At 41.5% G+C, this 24,654-nt stretch overlaps 1 protein-coding gene across 1 annotated transcript in view; it reads right to left on the bottom strand.

Moving 5' to 3' along the window:
* Positions 1–24,654, bottom strand: part of FSHR (follicle stimulating hormone receptor) — an 80,909-nt gene that overhangs the window by 8,395 nt on the left and 47,860 nt on the right. The window contains exons 3-8 of the mRNA XM_069799925.1: positions 17,747–17,821; positions 17,281–17,355; positions 11,076–11,147; positions 8,214–8,291; positions 4,697–4,765; positions 4,507–4,581 (exon numbers count right to left, since the gene is read on the bottom strand). Coding sequence (XP_069656026.1) covers positions 4,507–4,581; positions 4,697–4,765; positions 8,214–8,291; positions 11,076–11,147; positions 17,281–17,355; positions 17,747–17,821 — 444 coding nt within the window. The remainder of the gene's footprint in view (positions 1–4,506; positions 4,582–4,696; positions 4,766–8,213; positions 8,292–11,075; positions 11,148–17,280; positions 17,356–17,746; positions 17,822–24,654) is intronic.

Raw genomic sequence — 24,654 nt, 5'->3', positions numbered from 1 at the left:
GCTGATGAACTCATAACAGAAGTTTGCTACATGAACATTACATCATGGGAAGGCTACTGCGGAAAAGGGAATAAACACAAAGAGAGAAGCTCACATGAGGGTACAGATGTGAGGAAAGGTTGGGGATATCAGGTTTTGTACTCATTAGGAAGAAAAAGAGATTAAAGACAGACAGGGGTGATGCGTTTCAAACTGTGAGGAACGAAACTAACAAAACATTTCCAGAGGTTTAAAAAACAAAGAGAGCACAGACTGAAGCGAAGAAAGGGGCAAGATTACAGGAGGTTAGGAGAGATGTGTTTGTGTGGAAGGCAATTAACCGTGTGGGACAGGCTATCGAAGGCGAAGATGGAAGCAGCAGCTATAAATGTATTAAAGAAAGCATTAGCGGGGCTTTTAAAGGAAATACATTGTGCAAACACTAAATCTTGACTTGTGCCATGCAGGTGGGGAAAGGGAAGGAGGACCAAGGGTGCTCCATCTCCAGGCTAAGCGACACTCGGGAACACATCCCCATGGCACTAGCGTGTAACAGCTCGGGCAAAATGTCCCCCCATTTTCTTCACTAAGGCACAAACTGTGTCCCTCAGCTCCTGACAGCAGGAGAGCACACTCTTCTCTCTTAAGAGCAACAGTAAAAATGAAGTGCACAAAATTACCCTGTCCTCCCTCAGCCCCTGGGCTCTTATGGATTGAGACTGATCCAGGATGCAGTGCTGGCTGAGGCTGCTCTGCTCTTTATTCTCTGACAAAAGAAAGGAATTTTCCCTAATCAAGGAATTGGACTGACAATGTTCGTAATTTTCTCCATGCCCCCTCCAAGGTACAGTTTCCAATTCATCCATAACAGTATGATGTCAGGACAACATGTTATTTGATCTCTACTACCCAATATGCACAAATTGTTTTTATTATCGTATTAATGCAGCAGAGTGAGGCCACGTGAGGGGGAGACCAGGTTTTAGCAGCGTGTAATAAAGTTTAGACAGCTGCTATGTACCATACGCACATTTGCACCTCTGTTTTCCATTCTAAGAAACAAAATTAATACCAGGAACTGGCTGTTTGAACTCAAGGTCTTTAGCTTAGGGTGGCCAAGCCTAACAAATTCATAGGCAGCTAATAAAGCAGTTAGTAAAATCGGCAGTGGGTAAAGATGCTCTTTGTGTCCACGCTGTGCCCCCCAGCTGAGGCTTTTCATCCAGGTTCTGGAGGAATGTACCACCGTCAGCAACTGGACTGTGAACGGTGGCAGCAGAGGAGCAAACGCAGACCCCAGTCCGCTACCATGACTGCTACTGGGAGGGCAAGACAGACCAGTAGAGTCAGAAACTTCTGCAGGTCAGGGTGAGAGAAGCCACGCTGTGGTCCTGAGGTCCTTCGGGGCCTGACCCTTTTCTCGCAGGAGCTAAAAGCAGCAGCTGACGAGAAATTTTAGGCTATCGATTTCTGACTTAGACCCTCGAAGAGGTAATTAGGTTGCAACGAGCAACCTCGATTGTTTCGTGGACAGACTATTGCCCTTAGTATGCTGCCTAATGAAAACTGTCACCTAGAGTATGTGCTCATGACTCAACAACTAAACAGCAGTTTTCAGCCTAAATCCACAGACAGCAGCACTCATGGCATCATTAAGAGCCTGTGAAACTTCACAAGGGCTCATAATTCTGAACAAGAGCATGGAAAATGTTTTCTGGGGCTTGTTAGCTAAAAACCTTTACCGAGTCCAAACCGTTATTACACTGGGTGGAAATAACAAGTAATACGAATATCACCTAGACTTAAAAATAGCTAAAATGTTACCCGATCTCTGGGCTTCTCTAAATAATTTCATAAATACTAAATATTTTTCCATGAAAATAGTTTCTTCTTCTTTTAAATTTTTTTTCTTTTTGTGCTCATTATTGTACATAAACAGAAGAGAGTTAGGGAAAGTGCTTTGCATATTCCTATGTGGGGTTTGTTGGTGTGTCTGTTACAGATAGTTATCAATACACCACTGACAAGTAAACACAGACATTGTGCGTGTGTTTTAGTATCTTACTCCACTGAGTCACCACACACAGACCTCAGTGCAGAGATTCTTTGGGATGTTGATCTCTAGTTAGAGGCTTGATAAATTAAATAACCATGTGGCTGTAGGAAATCAAACCAGAAAGCATCGGTGACTGCAATACGTGTTCTTGTATTATTACTACTTGGCTGCTAGTCATCAACTTTGACAGCAGCCAGTGCAGGAGGAGCAAAATGAATCTGACTTCTCTTCCAATCACTTCCCTTTCCCACTGGGAGTCTCTGTTGGATTAGCAAAAACACTGACCAGCTGATGAGGTTTGAAAGGCACGTACAGAAATAGCAAGAAACGGCTGGTGGAGCAGGGATCAGAGAGGTGTAGACTGATCGGTGAGAACATTTTTTTCCGTGCTTGTATCTAAACTGATCTCTGGCTGTACTTCAGGGACTCAGCTGTTGAGCTGGGGATCTACTGGAGCTCTCCCGTGGCCCCTGTAATGTGAGTTTCCCACTGAAGACAAATTTCAAGGATAGGATGGACCACATCAGAGTCAGGATTTAGCCAGAGAACTCCTAAGGACTTCAGTAAAAGTTGGTGTAAGCCACTACAGCTTTGGGAGCACCAGAAAATGGTTAAATGAAACAACAAGGCTGAAAATTGAAGCTATGAAACTCCAAGTTGGAAATACAGTGTATTTCTATATAGAAGGAGTATGTATAGGTGTGGGGGAGTAATTAGCCATTTGATTTACTTGCCTACTGTCAGTGCTGAAATCCTTTAACTCAAAACTTGATGTCTTTCCAAAAGAGATATTCTAATTCAGTTAAGAGCAGTAAGCCTGAGAGAGGAATTGATTCATGAAACTGTGTAGCCTGTAAAAGGGCTGAGATTGGTGCTTTCTGACATTACTATTTGTGTTTCTTTCACATTATTTTGATATGATGAGTTATAAAATAGAAGTTGGTATTAATTGATCGTAGAACACTGGTTCAGGGACATCAAGCGTTAAAACATCCTGACATTCATTCTAATAAAACATCACAGTCTGCAACACAGATTTGATTGCAACAACGCTATTTGTCCCAGCAAAGAAATGATTATGGATCAATCATTTCCACAAGTGAAAACGCATTCCTGGTGTACACTACAGTGACAGATGAGTAAGAAGACTCTTCTTTCATGATCTCAGTCAGGGTAAAAAGGTAATTTCCCATCCATAGAGTAGTGGATGTATTGGTAATGGAACAGAAAACTTCTTACACAAATAACTTGGTGTTAGAAATTGAACAATCAAATGAATCTGAACTACAGCCAAATCAATTTGATAAACCTCCAGAATATGATTGTATCAGCTACAACTTGCAGAGAAAATGCATTTGCTTTTTGCTACAGAAAACAATGCTTTTCCAAAGAGACGGCTATGATATTACTGCTGAAAAGATGCTCCACGGACAGTCTTTTCCAAAGAAGGAAGACGCTTTGAGGGAGTGACGGCAGTGAAGCAGAATGCAGTAGCCCATACGATAGCTCTTTATATCATAAGTGCACTGACCACCACAACGTGGAAAAAAGGCCTTCAGAAGAGCTCTGAGCTGAACTTAAGATTAACCAGACATTTTTCTCCCTCTTTTTTAGATTTCTAACCATTCTGACCTCTGTGTAAAATCTTCCAACAGCTCCAGTGACCCCTTTTCACCCTTTCTGGGTGACTCCTAGTTGTCTCCAGACATGCAGCATAGATGGGAAGACAGAAAGGCTCTGATGAATTGGTGAGACAAAAAAAAAAAAAAGACTCCCATGTCTCTGTTGCAGCTCTTATGTGTTGTGGCTTGTGCTCAGAAGTGCAAGCAGTTGTGCACACTCACAGGCATTTTCAGACCCATGGCAAACCGTGGCTTGAGGTAATGGAGACTGAGATCCATGAGCATCCTACTGCTGAATTGTCTACTGCTGGGATCTTGCTTTCCAGCTTATCGCCCACCAAAGACATCCTGCTGTAACTGTGTGAGCTATATCTCATACCTATCTCTACAGGGGATGGGACAATCCATATCCCTGTAGGGCAGGGATTTTATCTTCAGAAATGCAGGGGCAGATCTTCAGTGGTAAGCAATTCAGATTTAAGCACCGAGGACCCACTCACCTATTCTCGATTTTGCTCAAACAAAAAGATAACAACATTTTTCTCTGGAAAAAAACAAAGCAGAACTACTTTCTTACACAGCTTAATCAACTGTGGAGAGGAATCTGGATCTAAATCCCTGGATCCAAACACTCCCAAAAACTTGAGGACAAAGTGAAAACATGGATCTAGACTGAAAATTCAGTTATGGCTCCCAGTTTGTTTTTTTTTTTATATTCAGAACTACACTTCCAGTTCCGAACTCCAAGATTTGTGAGATGTTGAAATCCAGACTGGCATTCATATGTTGTTCTCTTGTTCTTTTCTAGGGAGTTAATAATGAGAAAAATAATATCTGAGTATTACTTACAAAACAACGGGCCCATTGGCTCCTTGGAAGACCTCATTTGGCAATTTTTCTAGGTTGTGATTATCACTTAGATTTCTGAAAAACACAACAATATTTATGCTAAAACAATCTGAGATTAAAAAAATAGCTTGCAGCAGTTACTACCTTCTAATGATTGCTTTTCAGAATAGTAAACAATGGAAATAGTTACAGCTCATCCAGGTAGGTTCCATTAAACGCATGGTTCTCAATTTCCCGAATCCCATTTTTATTCAGCCATCTGCAACAGAGGAAAAAAAAAAAAAAAAGAGTTGTGTTCTTATTCATGCTTCATAACTGAAATGTATGTAATTCAAATCAGTACAAAGGGATCTCAAACAAATAAAATTATTAAATGGATATTCAAATGGTGAAACTAGCTGGTGAGATCCCAATAGTTGGAGGAAAGCTTTGGAAAGTGCAGACATGAATAGGGCAGATAAGCGCTACTGTCAGAGACGATAGCTAAAGTAAGTTTCTGAGGCAAGGGCAGAGCTGATGAAGATGCTGGCGCTGCTCAAGGCTGCAGCGGAGTCAGTGAGGCTGTTCCAGGCTAATGCCAGGAGGGGTGAGACCAGGATCTTTCCTGCTGGTGCTGTCAGTGTCACTTAGTTTTACTTTTTTCAAGACGCTTTTGAAACCCTGGGCCATGGCTTAACCTGTACCAGTTTTTAGGAAAAAAGACCACCGTCTGCAATGCTCCTACGTCCTCTGTGGGGCAGGCGGAGGAGGGAGGCTGACCGTCACCGGGGGGGCTGGCGGTGGTGCCAAACCGCCCGGGAAGCAGCTGGATTCCTCCTACATCTTCTGCCTCGACCGATTACGTTCCCTGTCTGCTCTGCTGCCCCAGTCCCACCTCCTCGGGTTCCCTCCCCCGAGAGGAGACACAGGTAGTGAACCTGGGAATCAAAGCTCCTGGGGCTTTCCGCCAAGTTTTTACTGTAGTGCATTAACTAATTAACGTTTAACGTCCTTCCCTCTCTTCCCTTCACGGTCCTAAAAATTTACATTTGGGTCAGTTATATTTATCATCTTTACGGTGCAATCCTTCATCTTGCTTTAAACGTCACTTTGCAACTCACGCCCTCTCCAACAGGCAATGACAGGTCTGATTGATGGCAAAAATGGCCTGATTTAATTAAACTGTCAGCAAACCTGGACGTTTGGTTTCTAATTCACACTGAAAGCTGAGCATGCAAGTGACCCTCTTATCTAAGGTCTGAGGTGGTGAGCTAAGGTCAGCATGAAAATCAGTTATGGGTCTGGCTGAAAGGATTACCCTTTTGACCGTGACAGGCAGACGTACACAGCTCCGTGTCTATAATGTCTGTCAGGTCGGATCAGGAGAACTGTCACCGTCCCCTTCACTTGCAAGCGCTATTAGACATGAGTGAGCAGGCACAGAGGAGAGACGTGTCCCTGCTTATAGCACGTAAAACATTTATTATGTTACATTGATCTTATCCATTCGTAGCTGCCAGGCTGATATAGATGCTTTTAATCACAGTATTAGCACTTACTGCGTTCTCTCACCGAACATGATGCTAACGCAATGAGATACTAAGGTCGTAAAATCAGAGTCACTGTTGCCATACAGTGTGGACTGGATGTGTATCACTCCTGTCACCTGGCTAATTGCATTCAAGTAGTAAAAAGAGAAAAAAAAAAAATTACCTAAATCCCAAGACCTCATTATACTACATATGGACAAGTTTCTGCTGAGAAAAATTCTTCCCTCACTTCAACCAGCATCCTTACTGACTCCACTAACTCTTACATTAGCAACAAGTGACAATGGAGGCAGAGATCCAGAGCTTGGACATACGGGCTTTTACTCAGCATTTCATGGCTATAGTGGTATTTTTAAAACACATTTTAAAATTCACCCGGTGCAGGAGGCCACTGCCCCTGGGGTACTATTTACACCCTATTTCAGGGCAGAAAAGCTCTATCTTAGGCTCTAAGTGGCGTGCAGACCTGGAAGCAAGGTGAATTTCTTCCATAAATTTCTAGCACTTTTTTACCAAATGTATCCACAGTTCCAGTCTGTGCCGAGCCCACGCGTAGCATAAGATCAGATGCAATCCAAATTACTGGCTTGAAGCTTGCCACAGCTAAACCTGCTAAAATTGTGTCTCCCTAGAATGTGGGGGTTCAGTGGGTCCTGGGTGTTTTTAATGCCATCTTGACATGCCTGGCTTCACAAAACGATGTTGCTATAACAGTAACGTTCTGTCGCATGGCATAGTGACTTCAGTTTTGTAGAGAAAACCAGCAGGTTAGGGTCTAAAATGAAGTAAGATCATCACAGCACAAGGAAAGCCTCATCAAGGACTCTCAAAGAGCACACGCAGGACCTCTGTCCCAGGGGAGAGCTGCAGCGGAGTCAGGACTTGCACAGCCCTTGCTGCTCCTGCACACACCGGTGGGCGCGGGGAAGCCCGCGGCCATGGGGCTGTTTTGGGAGGCAAGGCAAAGCAGCTGGAAGAGGACATGATCACCCCCCAGGCCAATTTTGCTAGCAAGCAACCAGGCTTAAGTCCTCAGAGAGGGCTATCCTTCGATACCCTGGCAGTAATCATATAAGCGATGGGATGTCCTGGGGAGAGAGGGGAAGCCAATTTCATGCTGCTCAAGTGGCACAGAGAGGTCAAATCACAGTAAAAATCTGGGATTTTTATCTCACTCCTTAGTGGTATTATAGAAACCAATACAGTACTTGTTGCGCAGTGCTCTGAAAATACAAAGTCCCACCTGAGCAGCAAATATTATCATCACAGGAGAAAAGATAAACCAGTGCATTTGGGGTATCATTACTTGAATATATATTTGAGAAACGTGTATGTGTGTTTAAAACTTCAGGGAACTTGCAGATACAGGTTGTGCATAACTGATGGGGAAAAAGGAGAGATAACAGCTAAGTGACTTGTTACTGGCCTCTCTTCAAATATTGATGGTCTGACCTTGCTCCCACCAAAATCAACGTGAGCCCAATCAGTCAATCAGATCTTGCTTGTCTACTTCAGTATGCAAGGTAAACTGCACACACATTGGGAAATTTTTCCAGTCTGGCCACTGGCTAGGTGAAAGGAAGGCAGCTTGTTAGCAAGCAAACAGTACGTTTTGATATACCAACAGAAAGGATCAAGGAAGCCAAGTAGTTCATTAAAATACATGACTGTTCAAGTCAAATGTAGAGTCATCTAACCGTGCAGCTTGAACTGCATTGTGAACCGGCCTGTATCAATGCATTAACATTGTGTACAAATATACCGCATTTCCACAACATCTACATGTATTTTGCCCGAGTAATAAACATCTTTGAATGATTTGTCTGAATGTAAATATTTATGAGTCACGCCATCCTTTTGAACACAATTTGTATCACGTAGAACTGTTGTTGTAGGTGGACTATGTTTAACTTTGGCATCAGTAATTACTAAATTTGCTCTGTGCTGTGCCTCTAAAGTAAAGAGCAGGACTAGAATACAACAAAAAACCACAAAAGCATTCATTTTTCATGGCAGGGAAACAGAATGCAGAGATTTCAGGGGTAGGGGAGAAATGTAAAACCTCAAATTGAATTTGGAAGCGTATGAAATAGTGCCCATCCCCTAGTTCCCTTGACCCTCTTCTGGAAAAGAAATGAACTAACAAGGAGAATAATAAATTTGCTATGTCTTACTCACAGAATCACACTTTCAGAACTCAGGCCCGTGAACGAATTTCTTTCAATGGTACGTATATTGATATTGTCTTGAATATCTCTGAAAAATAAAAAACAATAGAAGCTACATCTTTTTGTACCTCTGTGAGCCCTTCAATACGATACGCTATTTCAAACACAGTATTTTTCCTTATGTTCAATGTGAGGAAGTATTAGAAACAGAGGGTAACGACTTAAGTCATTAAGACATTTTGTCTGCAGAGCATAAACGTAAAAAAGGCTGGAGCAAAACATTTCCAACACCCCCATGCTTTCCTCCCAAATAGGCTGAAGCCATTAAAATGCATAAAAGCTCAGGTCTCATAACTCTGAGGCAGACGAAACAGTTCCTCCAGCAAACGTACTACCCAGAAACTGCAAGCTGAGGGGCTGCGAGGCCACCCCTTCTCGCAGCCTCCCAACCAGAAGAAGGAAAAGCCATTAGCCTTTTTGGCCTGATTCAGCAGGGTACCTACCAGCCCACGAGTCATTCCCCTGCTGATGTCAACAGGGCTGCTTATAAGCTTTGCATGTGCTTAAGAACTTAAGACGTGGGACCCCTGTCAATGCAGTTTGTTGAACTGACAAGTAGGCATTTCAGTCTTTCAGCAGTTTCGACTGATGCGGGAAAAGGAATGGCAGATATACGTTCTGTTGCTTGCTCAAAATAGACTGCAAAGTAGTTAAATAGTATTACTCATAATTTAGGCTGGGTATATGGTTGTTTTCATGCTGTTTCTGTTGGAAAGCACGGAATGAAATTAATTATCTGCAAAGCTTGAAATTAAGCGCGGTTCCAAAATTATGCTGACAGTTGAGTACGACCGCAACTCTGCATTAAGTGACACTTACACAGAGGCCTCATTCTGCAAACTGAGGTCAGTAGAGGTAGGAATAGGGAGGGAGCGCAGCACCCACACAAGCGAAGCGTATCCCTCTGCTAAGGACCTGCACGAGCCCTTTATAAACATCAGTGACCCATCAAGACCTATCTTTGGGACTTAAACATTGGCACAACTGAAGCCAACGGGAATTTCCTCACTGACCTCAGTGGGGCCAGGGTTTGAACCAAGGTCTAGTTTGGGACTCAAGCAGTATCAAGGCCTACTTATTCTCACAGGAAGGTGAGGAGTTTCACCTTGAAAAAAAATTAACTCTTGCTCAGCAGGACACAATAAATCAAGTCTAGTTAAGACTGATGATAAACATAAAGCTATACGGGAGGAACGCTCTGCAGCTCTGTATCCGTTGCATTTGCTTGATGGGTTCAGGGAGCCCTGAAGTGCAGTTCTCAGAATTACGTATGTCAAGTGTATTACAGAAATTTATTTCTTATCTTATATGTGTGTATACTATATTCAGGCATCCCCCTCTATGTTTTCTATGCATTTTTATTTATATTAATGGCCACTACTAAGACAATTGCAGGATCGATGCTTCCGCAGCTTGAAATCTTCTAATCAAAGATTTGAACATGCAGAACTTTGCCTGTGCATTAACAGTATATCTTGTCCAAAGGAAGAGAAGAAATAGTTGCTTATCTCCTGGGTTTTCTACTTTCAATTATACTAAGAACTGATTGAAAAAATTCATGTTATGGTCTTTTTCAGTGAAAAAAAATCAAGCTTTTTGTGATATGCATTTTTTTTACAGAAAAAAAAGGTGCTTTTACAGAAAACAAAAAGCTTGCTTTCACACTGTCCTGGTTTCAGCTGGGACAGAGTTAATTTTCTTCCTAGTAGCTGGTATAGTGTTGTGTTTTGGATTTAGTATAAGAATGTTGATAACACACTGATGTTTTCAGTTGTTGCTAAGTAGTGTTTAGACTAAGTCAAGGATTTTTCAGCTTCTCATGCCCAGCCAGCGAGAAGGCTGGAGGGGCATAAGAAGTTGGGAGGGGACACAGCCAGGACAGCTGACCCAAACTGGCCGAAGGGATATTCCATACCATGTGACATCACGCCCAGTATATAAACTGGGGGGAGTTGGCCTGGGAGGTTGCTGCTCAGGAACTAACTGGGCATCAGTTGTGACTGGTGAGTAGTTGCATTGAGCATCACTTGTTCTGTATACTCCAATTCTTTATTATTACTATTTATTATTATTAACCATTATTTTCTTCCTTTTCTGTCTTATTAAACTGTTTTTATCTCAACCCACAAGTTTTACTTTTTTTTCCATTCTCTCCCCCATCCTACTGGGTGGAGAGTAGTGAGCAAGCAGCTGCGTGGTACTTAGTTGCCAGCTGGGGTTAAACCATGACACGCACAAAATTTTACACAAATATTTTTTTCCCCATTAGGCACTGGAATTTTCCATAGAAAAAAAATATTTCATTCTCTGGACAGTTTTAGTCCCAGTGAAAAAAAGACCATGGTAGAGATATTTCTCTGTTTTTTTTTAATTTTTTTTTCTCTGTGATGTGACCGCCTCTCCACAGAAAACAGCTCCGAGATCAGCAACTCTTCCCATGGAGGCCAGAGAACTGTCACCAGGTGGCAAGAAATTTCCCCTGCCACCAGCCTGGTTTGGATTTCAACTGGTGAAAGGGGAGTAAAAGGCTGTTATCAGTCCTCTGGGCCATCCAGGCACACAATCATAGCACAGTTAAAAGAAGAGCGGTCTGTAAAAGTGCAAGTTATAATGCTTTGTAGAAGGAAGATCTAGAGAGAACTGAGACCTTTAGGGCCACATTATCATCAATGCCTACAAAATTACAACCCAAAACACTACCATGAAGTTAATAAGCGAACACAAGGGGATTCACGTCTTGAAAGGTTTTGTTGGAAGAGGAGAACATTCAAAGAGAGCTTTTAAAAAGTGAAAAGCAGACTTTAAAACTTACAGTAAAACTTTCTGGAAAGAGTGCACCTTATGGAGGGCAGGTAAAAACCGAAGGCCAGTATTTGATATTAACCTAAGGAGGAGAGCACAGATGAAGATTATTTGCTCTGCTCTGGGTACGTAGCAATAATTAACAAGGAAGAAAGAACACTGGGCTTGAAACGGTAGCCACAAAAGGCATAATTTAGCCACAAACAGGGTGTTTGCTCTTATGAAACTTAACATCGTAAGGTAAAAAGGTTATTCTCTAAAGCACGAGCTGAATTCTGCCCCACTAAACTCAAGGGGGAAACCCTACCTTGGGTAGTTACACGGTCCCTCCTGATGATCTCAGAAAACTGTCGGTATTAATTTCCCAACCATATTCTAAGAAATCCACTGCGCTGACAGATAATTATTTTCATAGTAGCTCTTTTAAGACAAAAGTATCAACTCACCACAATTTTAACCTTCTACTCAACAGAGAATGCATTAATTTCACTGGAAATAACATTATTTCATGAAAGTAAGAGAGAATTAGAACACTTTATTCCCCAGCACTTCCAATAGTGAGGAGCTGAACACAGGCAAACATTTCAGCAGTTTGTGTGACTGGAAATGGGCCTGAGCTTCCATATTTAACCACCTCCACGCTCCCACCACGTGGAGCATCACTGGCCCCTACGGTGCGGTTCCTGTCCATGAAACACCATCCCAGAAATACTGACTCTGAAGGACAACCCCGTGCCCACAACCAGCTAGGAAACACGGTCACAGGTATCCACAGAGCTGCCCCACATCTAATTGAAGCAAATTTTGTTATCCAGAGCAGTAGCAAGGGCAGGACAAACATGATATTGCCATGCAGCAGGAGATGGCTGGTGGCTGCTGATGGCTGGAAGGAGGGAGGAAGACCTGGAAGAGGTTGGGCTTTGACCGGCTGGGAGTTTTTCCCAGTCACCAAGATGTCTCATTTTGAGTCTACCTAACAAAGAGAAAATTTGGGTTCTTGAATGTTTAGTTATATCTTTGTATTTTTAATACATGAGATGGTAGAGAAAGTAACCTTTCACTGAGAATACTGGCGCCTCAAGGAGTGTCTTAGTAGTATATAGAAAGTATTTTTTATCCTGGCACTTAAACAGAACAATATTCTTTCATTACTGAATGTAATTTTTTTCTTTTTTTTTTTGCAGATTCATTCCTGAATAGTTGAGTGGTGATGAAAAGCACTGGTTGAGACTGCAAAAAAGTAACAGCATTCATTTGATGTTTATTATGAAACCAGATTATTTCAGGAGAGTTGCAACCTTTCAGGTTTCATAATGTGAACTGAAACTGAACACCTCCATGTGACAACCAAATCCTACATTTGGGCACTCAGGGTGACACGTAAATCCGTAAAATAGTCATTCACTTGCGTAAGCACTGCTCTGAGCTACCTGAGGTGGTATCTGGATATCCTCAGATGTTGAAAAGCCAACTTGTTATCTGTCTCATAACAAAAAACAATGCATTATACGCAGGAAAAAATTGAAGAAGTATAGTGAATATTCAAGAAGCCAATTTAGGAAAGTTGCTGAAATGTCATGACTGTTCCATCTCAGGAGTCAGAGTGGTCTGACATTGCATTAGCTTAAAAATAACAGCTGTCACATGTGACCAAGAAAGCTCTACAAAAATACCTTTGAAAAAGCATTACATATCGTTAAATAGGAAGCATGATTAATGAAGCAGGTGGATTTCACAAGGCCCTTATTATTTAAAGTACTTCTCCACTTCCACTTTGTAAAAGGAGTTAGCCGAAAAAATTAGAAGCAATAGAAGAAGAATGAGTAACTCCCCCCTTACAGTATTTTAAAGGATACTCTCTAAATTATGGGAGATGCACAGGGTTTTAGTTGAAAGCTGCCTTTAATTTTAACTGAGTCATATGCTAAAAATCCATGCAATTGTTTTTAAGAGCCACTCGCTATATACGAATTATGGCATGCATTTCCTTTAGTAGGTAAATGAAGAAGAAAACTGCTGCCAATTAATGTGTGGTTAATGCAGGACAGAGGAGAAGACATGAGAAGCTTTCTTTTCTACAGTAGTTTATTTCCCAAGAAAATCTCAATCCTCGTGTTGCAGTAATGAAAGATGATGGTACTCTAACATATGCTATTCAAACACTGCTCCCAATGGCAACTTACTCCCAACATACCCAAATGCCACACTGGTTAGTAGGTCTTTCACCATACATGTGAGAAATAACGTGTTCAAAGCCTTTGGTGATGCCACAGCCCTGATCTTTCCAATAATCCCAGAGTGTTCAGGGCTCAATTTGTACTGGTGTCAACCAAACAGCATGAGATTAAGAAGAAAGCATCTTTGACAAATCATTATATATTAAAGTAAATCTACAGGTGGCACAAAGCACTGATTGCACAGAGGCACAGAGCGGTGATTGGGAGTAGGAGAGGATGTTCTTTTAATTAATTGCAGAAAAAGAACTAAAAAAATGTTTAGCTAGACTGCAGTCTAGATCTTCCCTCTCTTTTTATTCAACCAGCAAATCTCCAGAGGCCTTTAAGTGGATAATCTTGTTAGGATGTAGATAATCCAATTTACTGAATATCTTTCCTGCAGGACAGTTTTGTCAATATATTTACCATATAACGTATACATCCTAAGTAGCCTCACTTTAAACAAGTGTCCTCTTTAATCTGTGTTACAACTGAGTCCCCGCTTACCATGCATAAACAGCTCAGTAAGAACCTGTTTTTCAGACGACTGATGGCTGCTTTCCAAAGCATTAATTGTCTTTCTGAAAAGGCTTACTGGAGTCAGCACTTAAGAAAACATAGCACCATGATCAGTAGAGGAAAGGAAAAAAAAAAAAAACAAACTAATTCCTGGAAGATTCTGGCTGCTTATATCTAGATATAGCAACATGCCTGCTCTTCTTTACACCAGATTGGTAGGAGCTACTCTGACAAAACTGGGGACGCAGTTTACCTCATCAACTTATTGTGGGTATTTACTAAATTGCAAACCCAAGGTAGGCAGAGATAAATACAACATCACTCAGGAAGCGTTATTTTTGTGTCCCTTAATCACGTTGGTTACTTTATACTGCATATGAGCCTGACTCCAGCAAGAGACTCCTCTGGCTCCTGTGTCCCAGCCTTGCAGGCTAAACCGAGCCTATAATCCACAACACCCACTTCTGGGGCAAAGTCTTTAACTGTGAGGCTGCCATGCAAAAGGAAGGAACGGAGCATCGCTTCTTTTTATTGAAAAGCCAACTCCATGCAAAGGGTCAGTGATCCTGTGGACTTCGCTGCATCTGCAGCAAATAGAGGTTTGGGTTTAGGAAGCATGCCAGGTACGTGCGTGTCAGGTCCTCCAAGAAATAAAATCAGGCAGGTACAAGCAGATGAAAGACTTTGGAGTTGGGCTCTGCTCTCCACAATGCAAACTATTTTGCAGATAAAATGCATGCTTTTGCGACCTAGATTTCCCCTCCTCTCCAGCAATCCAGCTGTATGCCCTCAAAATTGATCTGAAAGGAGTGTTACATTTAAATCTTTCTATTTTAAGCTGAGATTGCTTAATACAGGACGTCGACACATCCACTGTAAAAAAAGAACCAAAGGACACATTACACACGAGAACTAATTTTGGAAAGAAAATAGGTTTGAAAAGCCATCACTACATTATTAAACAGACAATGCCACAGCTCTCCCTAATGAGAGCCAGATAAATAATCTTGTACCCATGAAAAGGTCAATAAGTTACCATTTTGAAGCAGTCTGTCTCTTTGGCATATATCCAAGAAGACCAATTAACAATTCTCTTCACTGCTTCTAAAAGACTGGTGAGAAAGTTAAGGTTGCATTTTTCTTTGGAGGTTTAGAGTATTTCAGCATTGCATTTTTTTAGCACTGCATTCTTTTTAGCATTTTTCTCTCCTTATTGTTTTCGCCATACTAGTAATGATGATGCAGGAGACAAAGGCAGGGGGGTGAGTGGGAAATGTATTTGTACCCAAGCTGACAGACATAAAAGCATATGAATGTTCCACAGCTAGTGAAAATCATTGAGTTTCTGGAAAGGCCTCCCCTGGAAAAAAGAGAGACAGCAGGGAACAGTGGAGAGCATCAAAAATGTCAATAAAGCCCTTAATTAATGGGGTACATGATGTGGAGTCAGTAAGAAATGGGATACAGTAGGCTGGGGAATCTCTTCCAGTCCTATGTGCCCACAAGAGACAATACCTTAAAAAGTACACAAAATATACTTTCCTCTGATTTCAGCCAGTGAGTAGAAGTAGCTAAAGAGGAGTGGGGAATGGTCAGTTAGACAAGAAATCCTCTGTATTTTTAACCTGTTCCTTCTATAGGTCATAGTAGAGCTGCTGCAGCTGAATTTTTATACAGGTAGCGTGTCTGAATGTTTGAGCCAATGTGAATGGGAGCGTGGAATGACAAATGTTCAAAAGAGGGAGCGCCCACTAAAGTCAAGAGAAAAACTTCCACTACTTCAGATATTTAAAGTGGGGATTTACTTTTCACTCGTGACCCATAGTTTGTGTGTCCCTCATTTAAAAAATCACTGAAATTAGTGTGCTCATCACTGTGTTCACATTTCTTCTTGTTGTTCGTCAATTTTGTATGAGATAAATGTGCTCCCATTCTTTCTAACCATCTGTACACCTGACAACTGTACTCCCCATAGCACCTTGTTCTGGGGATTTTACATGGGATACACAAATACTGTGTTGTCATTCATAGGTAGCCAGAATTACTCAAAGACAGCAGTCACCACCAAAGCACCCAGCTTGAAAACAAAGGAAAAAGGCATATGATTTCTTCTCATGACCATGCAAATTTAAAGCTTAGTTTCCATACTGCCAAGAGAAAAATCTGTGTTTCGGTTATGGACATAAAGAAGTTAAAGTTTATCAAGTTGCCCGGTGAATTTTATAAAGCAGGTATTGGTAAAAATACTGGGGAGAATGACAATCCTATCACAACTCTAACCACATATTCCAGTTCAAAGAGGGTTTAAACTACAATGGTTTGTGTAGTGCTAAATACACCTTATCTCTTAAAGTCCAAACCTTAAACCTCCAGTCTTAAAGTTCAAATTCAAACCAATGCCTCTTGGCATTTTTGAGCTCAGAACCTGTCAGATGCTAGTGATTTTCAGAGACCTTAAACATTCATTAGCTTCCTGGGAGCTATGCTTATTAGACCACTTACCCGATTTCATCCCATCTTGAAGAAATGTCTAACCAGACAATTAAGCACTTACTCTTATGTACTCAAATGTAGAAATCATGATCAGGCTTCTTGTGTAAGTAAGGAAAACAAGGTTAGGTATACGTGCTCAGGTGGATGGACATACAAAAGTTAAGCTAATATCCTGCTGGGTCTATATGCTATTGTTCAGCGAAGAACACCATGGGAGCTTATTAAGCTATGGCCATTAAAAACAATTACTGTTAAACAGAGTTCATTGGACTTCATTGGGGTTTTATGCAGAGGAGAGATTATTAGTCATGGTAAGCTCACACGCTAAAAGCTGTGAAAATATTTTTGGGTAACAGTTTATTTTAAGGATGGATTCAATTATCACTGAATTTTGATGGCAATCCCATGGGAGCAGATGTGGCAACCACATTGTGCAAGCAGCATTCTTGATGAGGCTGGCTAATGAAATAAAGTTATACCATACACCAATATGTTTGTATTCTAAGGTTTTAATCATCTCACATCAAGCGTTACTGAAAACCATTGCTGTAGCACTGCCATTGCTAAAGACAAGAGAATTTGAGTGCTTAATACCATGTGTATGAAGTATAACAGAAGGCAGAGCCATAGCAAAGACAGATGAGAGAGATTTTGTCCCAAAGCTCTTGGGAAGAATTTCAACTGAAGTTGTTTTTATAGACAGAAAAAAGGCCCAGCTCCTTTTCTCATCACTCAGTTTCAACCTGTTGCTTAGAAAGGCTCAAGGATCTTATGTGTGTGAATACTCCGTGGAGGATATTATCTTCAGCTTTTCCGAGGACTGTGTGCAGGCCTGGGGATGAAAATGTGGATTGACAATGTGCAACAAGCAGGGGGAGAGAGGGCATTGTACTGTCTTATTACCAAGGTGCTCAGCACAGGTTGGACAGAAACACATCCGCATCGTTCAAAATGACTATAGTACTTGCAAAGAGCAAAAGATCTTACAAATATCTGAGGCTCGGAAGGTGTTGGAAGGCATCTTGATCAATGTACACAAGGTTGTTGGCCTTCTCAATTCTTCTGCAAAGAGAAAATGAAACATCAGAGGAAATATAGCAATGTATTGGTCTTAAAATATCTGTGGTTGCCTCGTGATGTAGTGGTACTGTACGCTGAGATTTCTTTTTGACAGCAGAAGATCTGCACAATTTCAAAGAGCAGCCTACCACAGACCGGCAGACCCCACTACCTTTTGATATCAGCAATGGTTTGAGGATAAGTTTCAGGCTGACCAGGGAAAGAAAGGGACAGTTAGATAAGAAGATCGAAAAGACAAAGGGAGATTTCAAAAGTTCCTTTATCGCTATGAATTCTTCAGAGCTTACCTGAACCAAACTGCAACACCTTTGATATTTGCCTATAATGAATCTCTATAATTGTCTCCTTTGAATTTAGATTGCTCATTACTTACATTTCATGTAGTTTGGGAAGGCTGGAAAACACATTTGCTTCTATGACCTCCAAGGCATCATTCTGTGAGATCTCTCTGAAAAACAATTTGAAAGTCAAGATATTTCAAGCCATGGTGAAGCAAAGAATGGACAAGTGAAAAATTCACAACAAACTTCTTCCTAGATTACTGATAAGTTTTAAAAATAAGGTGGATATTGGACAAGAAAACAGACCCCACCAATGAGCTGCCGCCAAGCCAAACATCATCAGGAAGGAACAGACGTCTTCTGAGGCTGAAGTTTGTATCTGTAACAGCAGTCTTGTGCCTCCTGCTGTCACCATTCCCTGGTTGTTAGAAGGCAGGGCCCATCCACCATTGGCTATTGGACCTCTGACATCACTAATTACCGATAGAGATTTAATGAAAGCTTTTAACTCGGTGAAGAAAAGAGGGGGTGAAAAGCGACTGATATAGAGAAGACAGCTAAAAAGTTCCTAAGAAATATGGCACGACTTCAGCAGCAGAACATGATGCTGTCTTGACCTGATGTAAATTACAGAGATTAAAATTAAGCCACCAGCAGACACATACTTATTAGCAGGAGCTGGAGACCACAGACATGAAGAAATCTTCCATATCTTGGAGAAAACCCTATTTGATCTTTCCTGTATACAATTAATGTCTACTTCCAGCCACAGAACTGCAGAATAAAAATGGCCAGTTTTCTGTTATCAACACACCAGACTGCATCTCCTTCTGGTCCAGAATATTTTTTTTTTTTTTTTCCTTCCTTAATCTGCAGGATGGCAAAGAGATGGCTCAGGCTCTGGTGTAATTTAGAGCTCAGGAGTTCTTCTGGTGAATCAAGGGGTAATTACTGCAGTGCAACCTGTCCTGATTACATCCCTTATGCTGGCAGTGACCAGGAAAGTTGAGCTATGCCAAAAGACTCCCCACTGCCATTTTTGGAAATGGTGCAAAAATGCTATTTCCCAGGCTGAGGTCAGCTGTAGGAAGTAAAATTTGTAATACAGGTTTAATTCAGTGATAGTGTGATAGCTTATTGGATTTTAATGGCAAGGTAACCGTGCACATCTTTGGAATGAAACCTTGGATAAATGGTCAGATTGAAAACTGGATGGCACTTGTTCCTGGATATCTTATTCTTTTGAAAATTTTTGGTTGCAAATAGACTCGAACAGGCCTGAGGTAAAACAATAGATTGTAATGATAGGTGCAGAATCACAAAAATAATCATAAAAATTATTACAAGTAATATAAAAAGTATTCCACTTCCTTCTGGCTAACAACTGAACCATACCTGACAAATTACCGGCCCATTTAAGACAAACAGAAGCCTTGCGAAAGAAGATAAGTTGCTCATCTGACCTTTTCTGCTTTAAAAAATGCCTCAGTGCTTTGGTATTTTTTATTTTAATAAGAAGCTCTCCCTCCTGTCTCCTCAAGGCTTTTACTGAAGAAACTCAGTTCTCCTCTTCTCTGGGAGCTCTATACTGACTGGAGAACAAGAAAATAAAAGTACATGAGGACTGACAATAGGTGCTTGGTAGGATGCGATAAGAACTCAGTTTGTTTAGCAGGGCTGAATCACCAGCTCACATGTGAACATGTTCCTCTTCATTATTTAGGTTTCAGCAGCAACAAAATGCTTCGACTGAGACTGGGATTCCTTCACACCGTGCAAGGTACACAGCCATTGCAAGGGATGTTTCAAAGACTTTTTATTATCTTCCTGTTTTCTGTAAAAATAATGCATTGTAAGATATACGGTAGAAGAAATCACCTACTATGCTGTATTTATATGACAGTACATTTCACTTGCTTAACTACAGTCAAAAAGATTTAACAACATGGGACATGTCTCAGACTTTTAAAATTCAGTTTGGTATTGCTCGGGCTCTTTTTGGGCAGTCAGCAGTATATTTGCCATTCCCCACAATCTAAAAATGAGTTGTCTAGGAAAAAAAAAAAATTCACAGAAAAAGCAGAACATTTAATACCAACAAATCCATTTAGCCAGAAGAGATTTCATGCCACTAAACAGCTCAGGGAAAAATGTTGCAGATTTGTTGGCCTTCTACAGGCAAAAAAAAAGTTTATTAAGAAACCACAATACAGTAGTGACCTCACCCGACAGATAGGGCTGTGGAGGCTAATAATTTTTTATGATCCAATCTGCTATCTAACTTATGAACAACTTGGACGATATACCTCTTTTAATGGAATGCTTAAAATGGAATGTTTCTGCATCAGGAGAGTGTTTTGGCTTCCTAAGAGTGGGATGGGTTATGGGCTTTGTTTCAGTTCAAGAAATGGAAGATACAGATCTGATTAAAGCAGGGCACGAGCAGGCCACGACACTTTGGAAGGCTTGGAGAATGCATGGTTAAGGAAGGAATGAAAGAGAGGTAGGAAGATAGGAATCTCTAAACTGTTTTTAAAAGATTAAGTTTTTTAAAGATTAAGTTTTAAAAAGAATTAAATAACACTCATATGAAGGGGGTGTTTCAGAGATTTGGGGAATGACTTGGCTTTCATTCTAATATTCCCATTGACATGTAGAAAGGTGACAGTAATTTTTTTTAACAGGTGAAGAAAATATGTCCATTTAAAATTATTTTTGCTGTCTTCCAGCTCAAGCAAACCACTGCTGCAGCCATTGTGGTTATGAGACTCTCAAGTAGAGGGAACAAAAGGGAAACTCGCCAGTGGCAGAAGGCAGTAACCCTTCTGGTGTTGGGCTTGGTCCTTTGTGTTCAGGGGATTGCGGGGGGTGAGGGAAAAGGACAAGACCCCCTGTCCCCTGCAATGAATTGTGCATCCTCTGCTACACTCTCTCCAGGAAGCCCTGTTGGTGATGACCTTAGTCATCCTCGTTCTTCACAGATGAATCCCGGTTTACAGCACTAAAGGGCTGTTTTCTGACAGAAGGCCGTTGCTATTCTTGTCCTTTGGGGTGCCCATATACCTGTTAAGGCTGTCATTCAGGTAAGAAGGATAAATGAAAAAAACCCATTCTGTTTAGGAGATCAGTCACACACTGTGAACAACAGGCAACACTAGTCTGGGTTTTGGGTGCATGATTTGCTTGAACAATTTATTCCTACCTGGCAAAAGAAATGCAGGCCCTGCTCATGGAAAACCCAAAGAACAGTATCTTGAAAACAGGTATCTCTGGCATTAAAAGTACAAACCACTGCTGCTCACATCAAACAGCCAACTCAGCAGACTCAGATCCTCTGAGGAGGAGAGCAAATAATACCTGCAGCAGCAGCTACAAACAGAAAAAGGGGATTGCTGGCTAGTATTTGTGCAAGGGATTTGTCTTACAATATAAATACACACAAACGGATGATTGCTCATAATGCATATCTTATTATATGTCATCACGAGAGAAGATGGGACTGTTATTACGTTGTTTGTTTGTAATGAATGATACTATTAGCTCTACTGCTAGCTATTGCAGGAAATCCAGACGGCAATCTGAGCATCATTTCTGATGCATGCAAGCCTTTGAATAGATGGTATGCGAAACAATCAGGGGCAATTTCTTAAAAAACCCCAGACCTCCGGAACCCCAAACCACCCAGTGGCTGCAAGGTCCTTAGGCATCTGCCTAAGCTTAATTTCCACCGCATGCACAGCTCTATTGAAATCAACAGTGGTCCTCAAAAGCATGAATTGTTTACTCAAGCACAGCCTAAAAGAGGAAAAACTATTCAGCAAAAATGTTTTACAAAGGCACAAAGGATAATTTTTAAAATTTTTCTCCAAACAGAATGTAAGATTTTAAGGTGTGGCAACATCGCACGACTAAGGATTTCTTCTAATTTGCCACTAACGCAGCAAACTGCAATCGTTATTACCGATTCACAAGCAACTGACTGCAGCGTAGCGTTTCCACATGCGATAGCCAGAGCCAGTGACAGTAGGGAGAGAGGCGGAAAACGAAGAGGAGGAGGAGGAAGGTGCTGCCTCCTGGCAGTACGGTCTTAGCTGAGTTTAACCTGCCTGCAAAGCTGCCCTTAGGCAGGGCTGGGGTCCATCCTCACGACATCTGTGACAGAGCCCAGCGTGAAGCATAGGAAGGAAGGATTCCTCTTCAAACCAGCTGCACTCAAAGTGCGACCCATAAAAATCAAGATACATTGAAACGGCCTTTTAAACAATTCTATTAGCAAGGAATTTATAGTTCGTGGCAGTTTCTTTGTAGTCCTCTAAAGAAAAAGTCTCTTAGACTAATCAGAGTCTTACAGCAAAAGCAAGACTGTATTAAACTTGCAAACTAACGGTCTTGCAGCCAAGTGGTCTCGTATTTCAAAATAATGAAAGAATAAAAGACCGGACATTTATATGTCTTTTATGATAAGAATTCCTTTCAGGATGAGAGCAGAGCACACAGCCAGGGATAGTGTCATTTTTGCCCTGCTAGGAAATGTGCCTATTTAAACCAAATGAGTGTGTATGTATGTGTGTATATATACAGATATAGAAGTTTAGCAGAGATGAGTAAGCGGAAACTTGTGTCAAAAGAAGAGCAAAGCATATGCATGGCAGAAGACCCTCTTAAAGGCGGATCACAGCATCAGCCCCTTACGTGGTGCCCAGGGACGTCCCCTCTGGAGCACAAAGATCTTGCAATACCAGCAGCAGGAATGACATAGGGTAACCGGTGCCCAGCTGGTGAGCTTGGCTCTATGACGACCACAGTAAATGTGGGATTTACGGATTTCTGCGTTTCATCTCCCTGCGGTGGACTGGCAGAGGGGACTGCCCTGTGTGTCGAGGTTTTTCGGGCACTCGTTTGGTGTGTGCGGCGTGCCCACAGACGTGGCACGTGGTGTGAAGGGGGGGTTTCCCTGCTGCCCTCCCCTCTAGTGCTGGGTGCGACCCACTCCCTGCAGCTTTCCTTAAATTCCCTTCCAGAGCAGGTACGCACGCGGGCTATACACTTGATCTGTTCAGCTTATATTTCCTGTGAAACATCATAATTGGGCCTTTTGGCCTTTTATCCTCAGCCTTTGTGGCAGTTTTTTGTGGCATAAATATCTTGTGGATTCCTGTGAACAATATTTTTCACTCTACAGGTACCTGCAATTAGCAGTGATACTGGAGGTATCAGGTGCTGGTTCCCAGAGCAGGTGGCCTCACTGGTCTCTCTGCACTGCAACAAATCAATAGCTTTGTGTTGAATTAAGGGAAAAGGCCAAAAATTTTTATCTTTCCCTCCCTTTCTTTAAATATAAATACTCTTTAGAGCAATTTGCCAGGTCATTTTTACTCGGTAGTTTGACTGACGCCACAATTTATGTCAAGCTCAAGAAGGAATTAGCAGTAGTGTGGTGTCACACAGGCAATCCTGCCCAGCATTCACTGGGTGAGCACCCCCGGGAACAGCCTGCGATGTGTTTGAACTGAAAAATTAAACACTTAGGTACCTCTGTCTCTATGTTGTAGATGGAGGAGCTCTTATTTCTTTCAGTCTGATCAAAAACAAGCCAGTCTGAAATCTCCTTTTGAAAACTTCCCTCTAAAGTGACAGCAAAATGCTACTATGTTGATTTAAACAGGTTACAGAAGAAAAGATATTTTTCTTAAAAGTATTAGAGACTTTTGACCTTTTAAAAATAGTTGACACTTGCTCCTGCCACTTTCCTTGTGAACATGAAAAACTTGTCTCCCTACCATGATATATTGAACACCAGGGAGTTACAGGCTAATATATCTTAGCAGTTATTGACATTTCAAAAATAAATTCAAGCACTGACTCTTCTCATAATCTCTTTACTTTGCTGAAGATATACATACACGCTGTACTGACCTAAGTAAGTGGGATACCCATTTAAGCAACTGAGTATTAATAGTGATTTCACACTTAGAGCAAAATAGTGTATACGTAAATCTTTGAAGGAGACTATCAGGAGGCACCAACACTGTGTCTTCCTGCTTTCTCCAAAGGGCATGACACCATATTCTCAAATAAATCAATGCAGGCATGGGAAAAATAAAATGCAAATTTCCACACAGCAGACGGAGGCAAAGGGGATTTTATTTCTATTGGTGCTTTAGCACCATGCCAGCAATCCAGATGAAAGTCTGTTGAGAGTTTGGTTGCATCAAATTAATTGTCCATGTAAGAGTTTTAAATTGGTCTCTCTAATCTGAAAAAGCATGCGATTAGTCTGCAGAATTGGAACTGATAACGACCGGATCCAACAGCAGAAGCCACATCATTATAAGAATTGATTTTATAATCAGTACAGTTTGGGGGGATAGATATCTCCTCATACTCTAGCACTAAGGGGGTGTATTATACTGGTTTTAGTTTACTGCCAGCAAAGCTGGAAATGCGTGAAGCTTTGTAAAGTCAAACAAGCAAGGACTGAGTCTTTGGAGGGAACGGCAGCTTTCCGCAGAAACGCTGGCCTCACGCAGGCAGCCCAGAGGGATGGGGTTTATAATTCGGTGCCCTCCAGCTGCTGGGGCAGATGTACCTACTGCCTCCTGCGTTTGGGCATCACTACTTTTTACCTTTGATTATGACCGCTTGTAGGGAAGGCAGAAAAAAACATCTTTAAAATAGACACCCACCCTAGCAACGGCATTTGTCGGGGACGATGGGCTCCACGCAATCTTGAGACTGCGCTGGGACCTCCTTGTTCAGAGATGCTGACACAAGCCGCGTGCCCACATCGTAACTCCTTCCGTGGAAATGGGCTAGCAGCATTTATTGCCACTTATCTTTTATTACTTCTCTCTTGGCTTTGATAGCCAGTTAATGATGAATAGTTTTATTAAGATGACCTGGGCAGATGAGGAGATTACATTTGGGATAATCACTCAGAAGAGTGGCTGAATGAGGAAAAGGGGAAAATCATTGCTGGGGAAAATCAATAGGCAGACTG

The sequence above is a fragment of the Haliaeetus albicilla genome, chromosome 13 (assembly GCF_947461875.1).
Source record: "Haliaeetus albicilla chromosome 13, bHalAlb1.1, whole genome shotgun sequence".
NCBI classification, from domain to species: domain Eukaryota; kingdom Metazoa; phylum Chordata; class Aves; order Accipitriformes; family Accipitridae; genus Haliaeetus; species Haliaeetus albicilla.
Note: the sequence above shows the minus strand (reverse complement) of the source record. Positions and strands in the feature narration are given on the sequence as shown.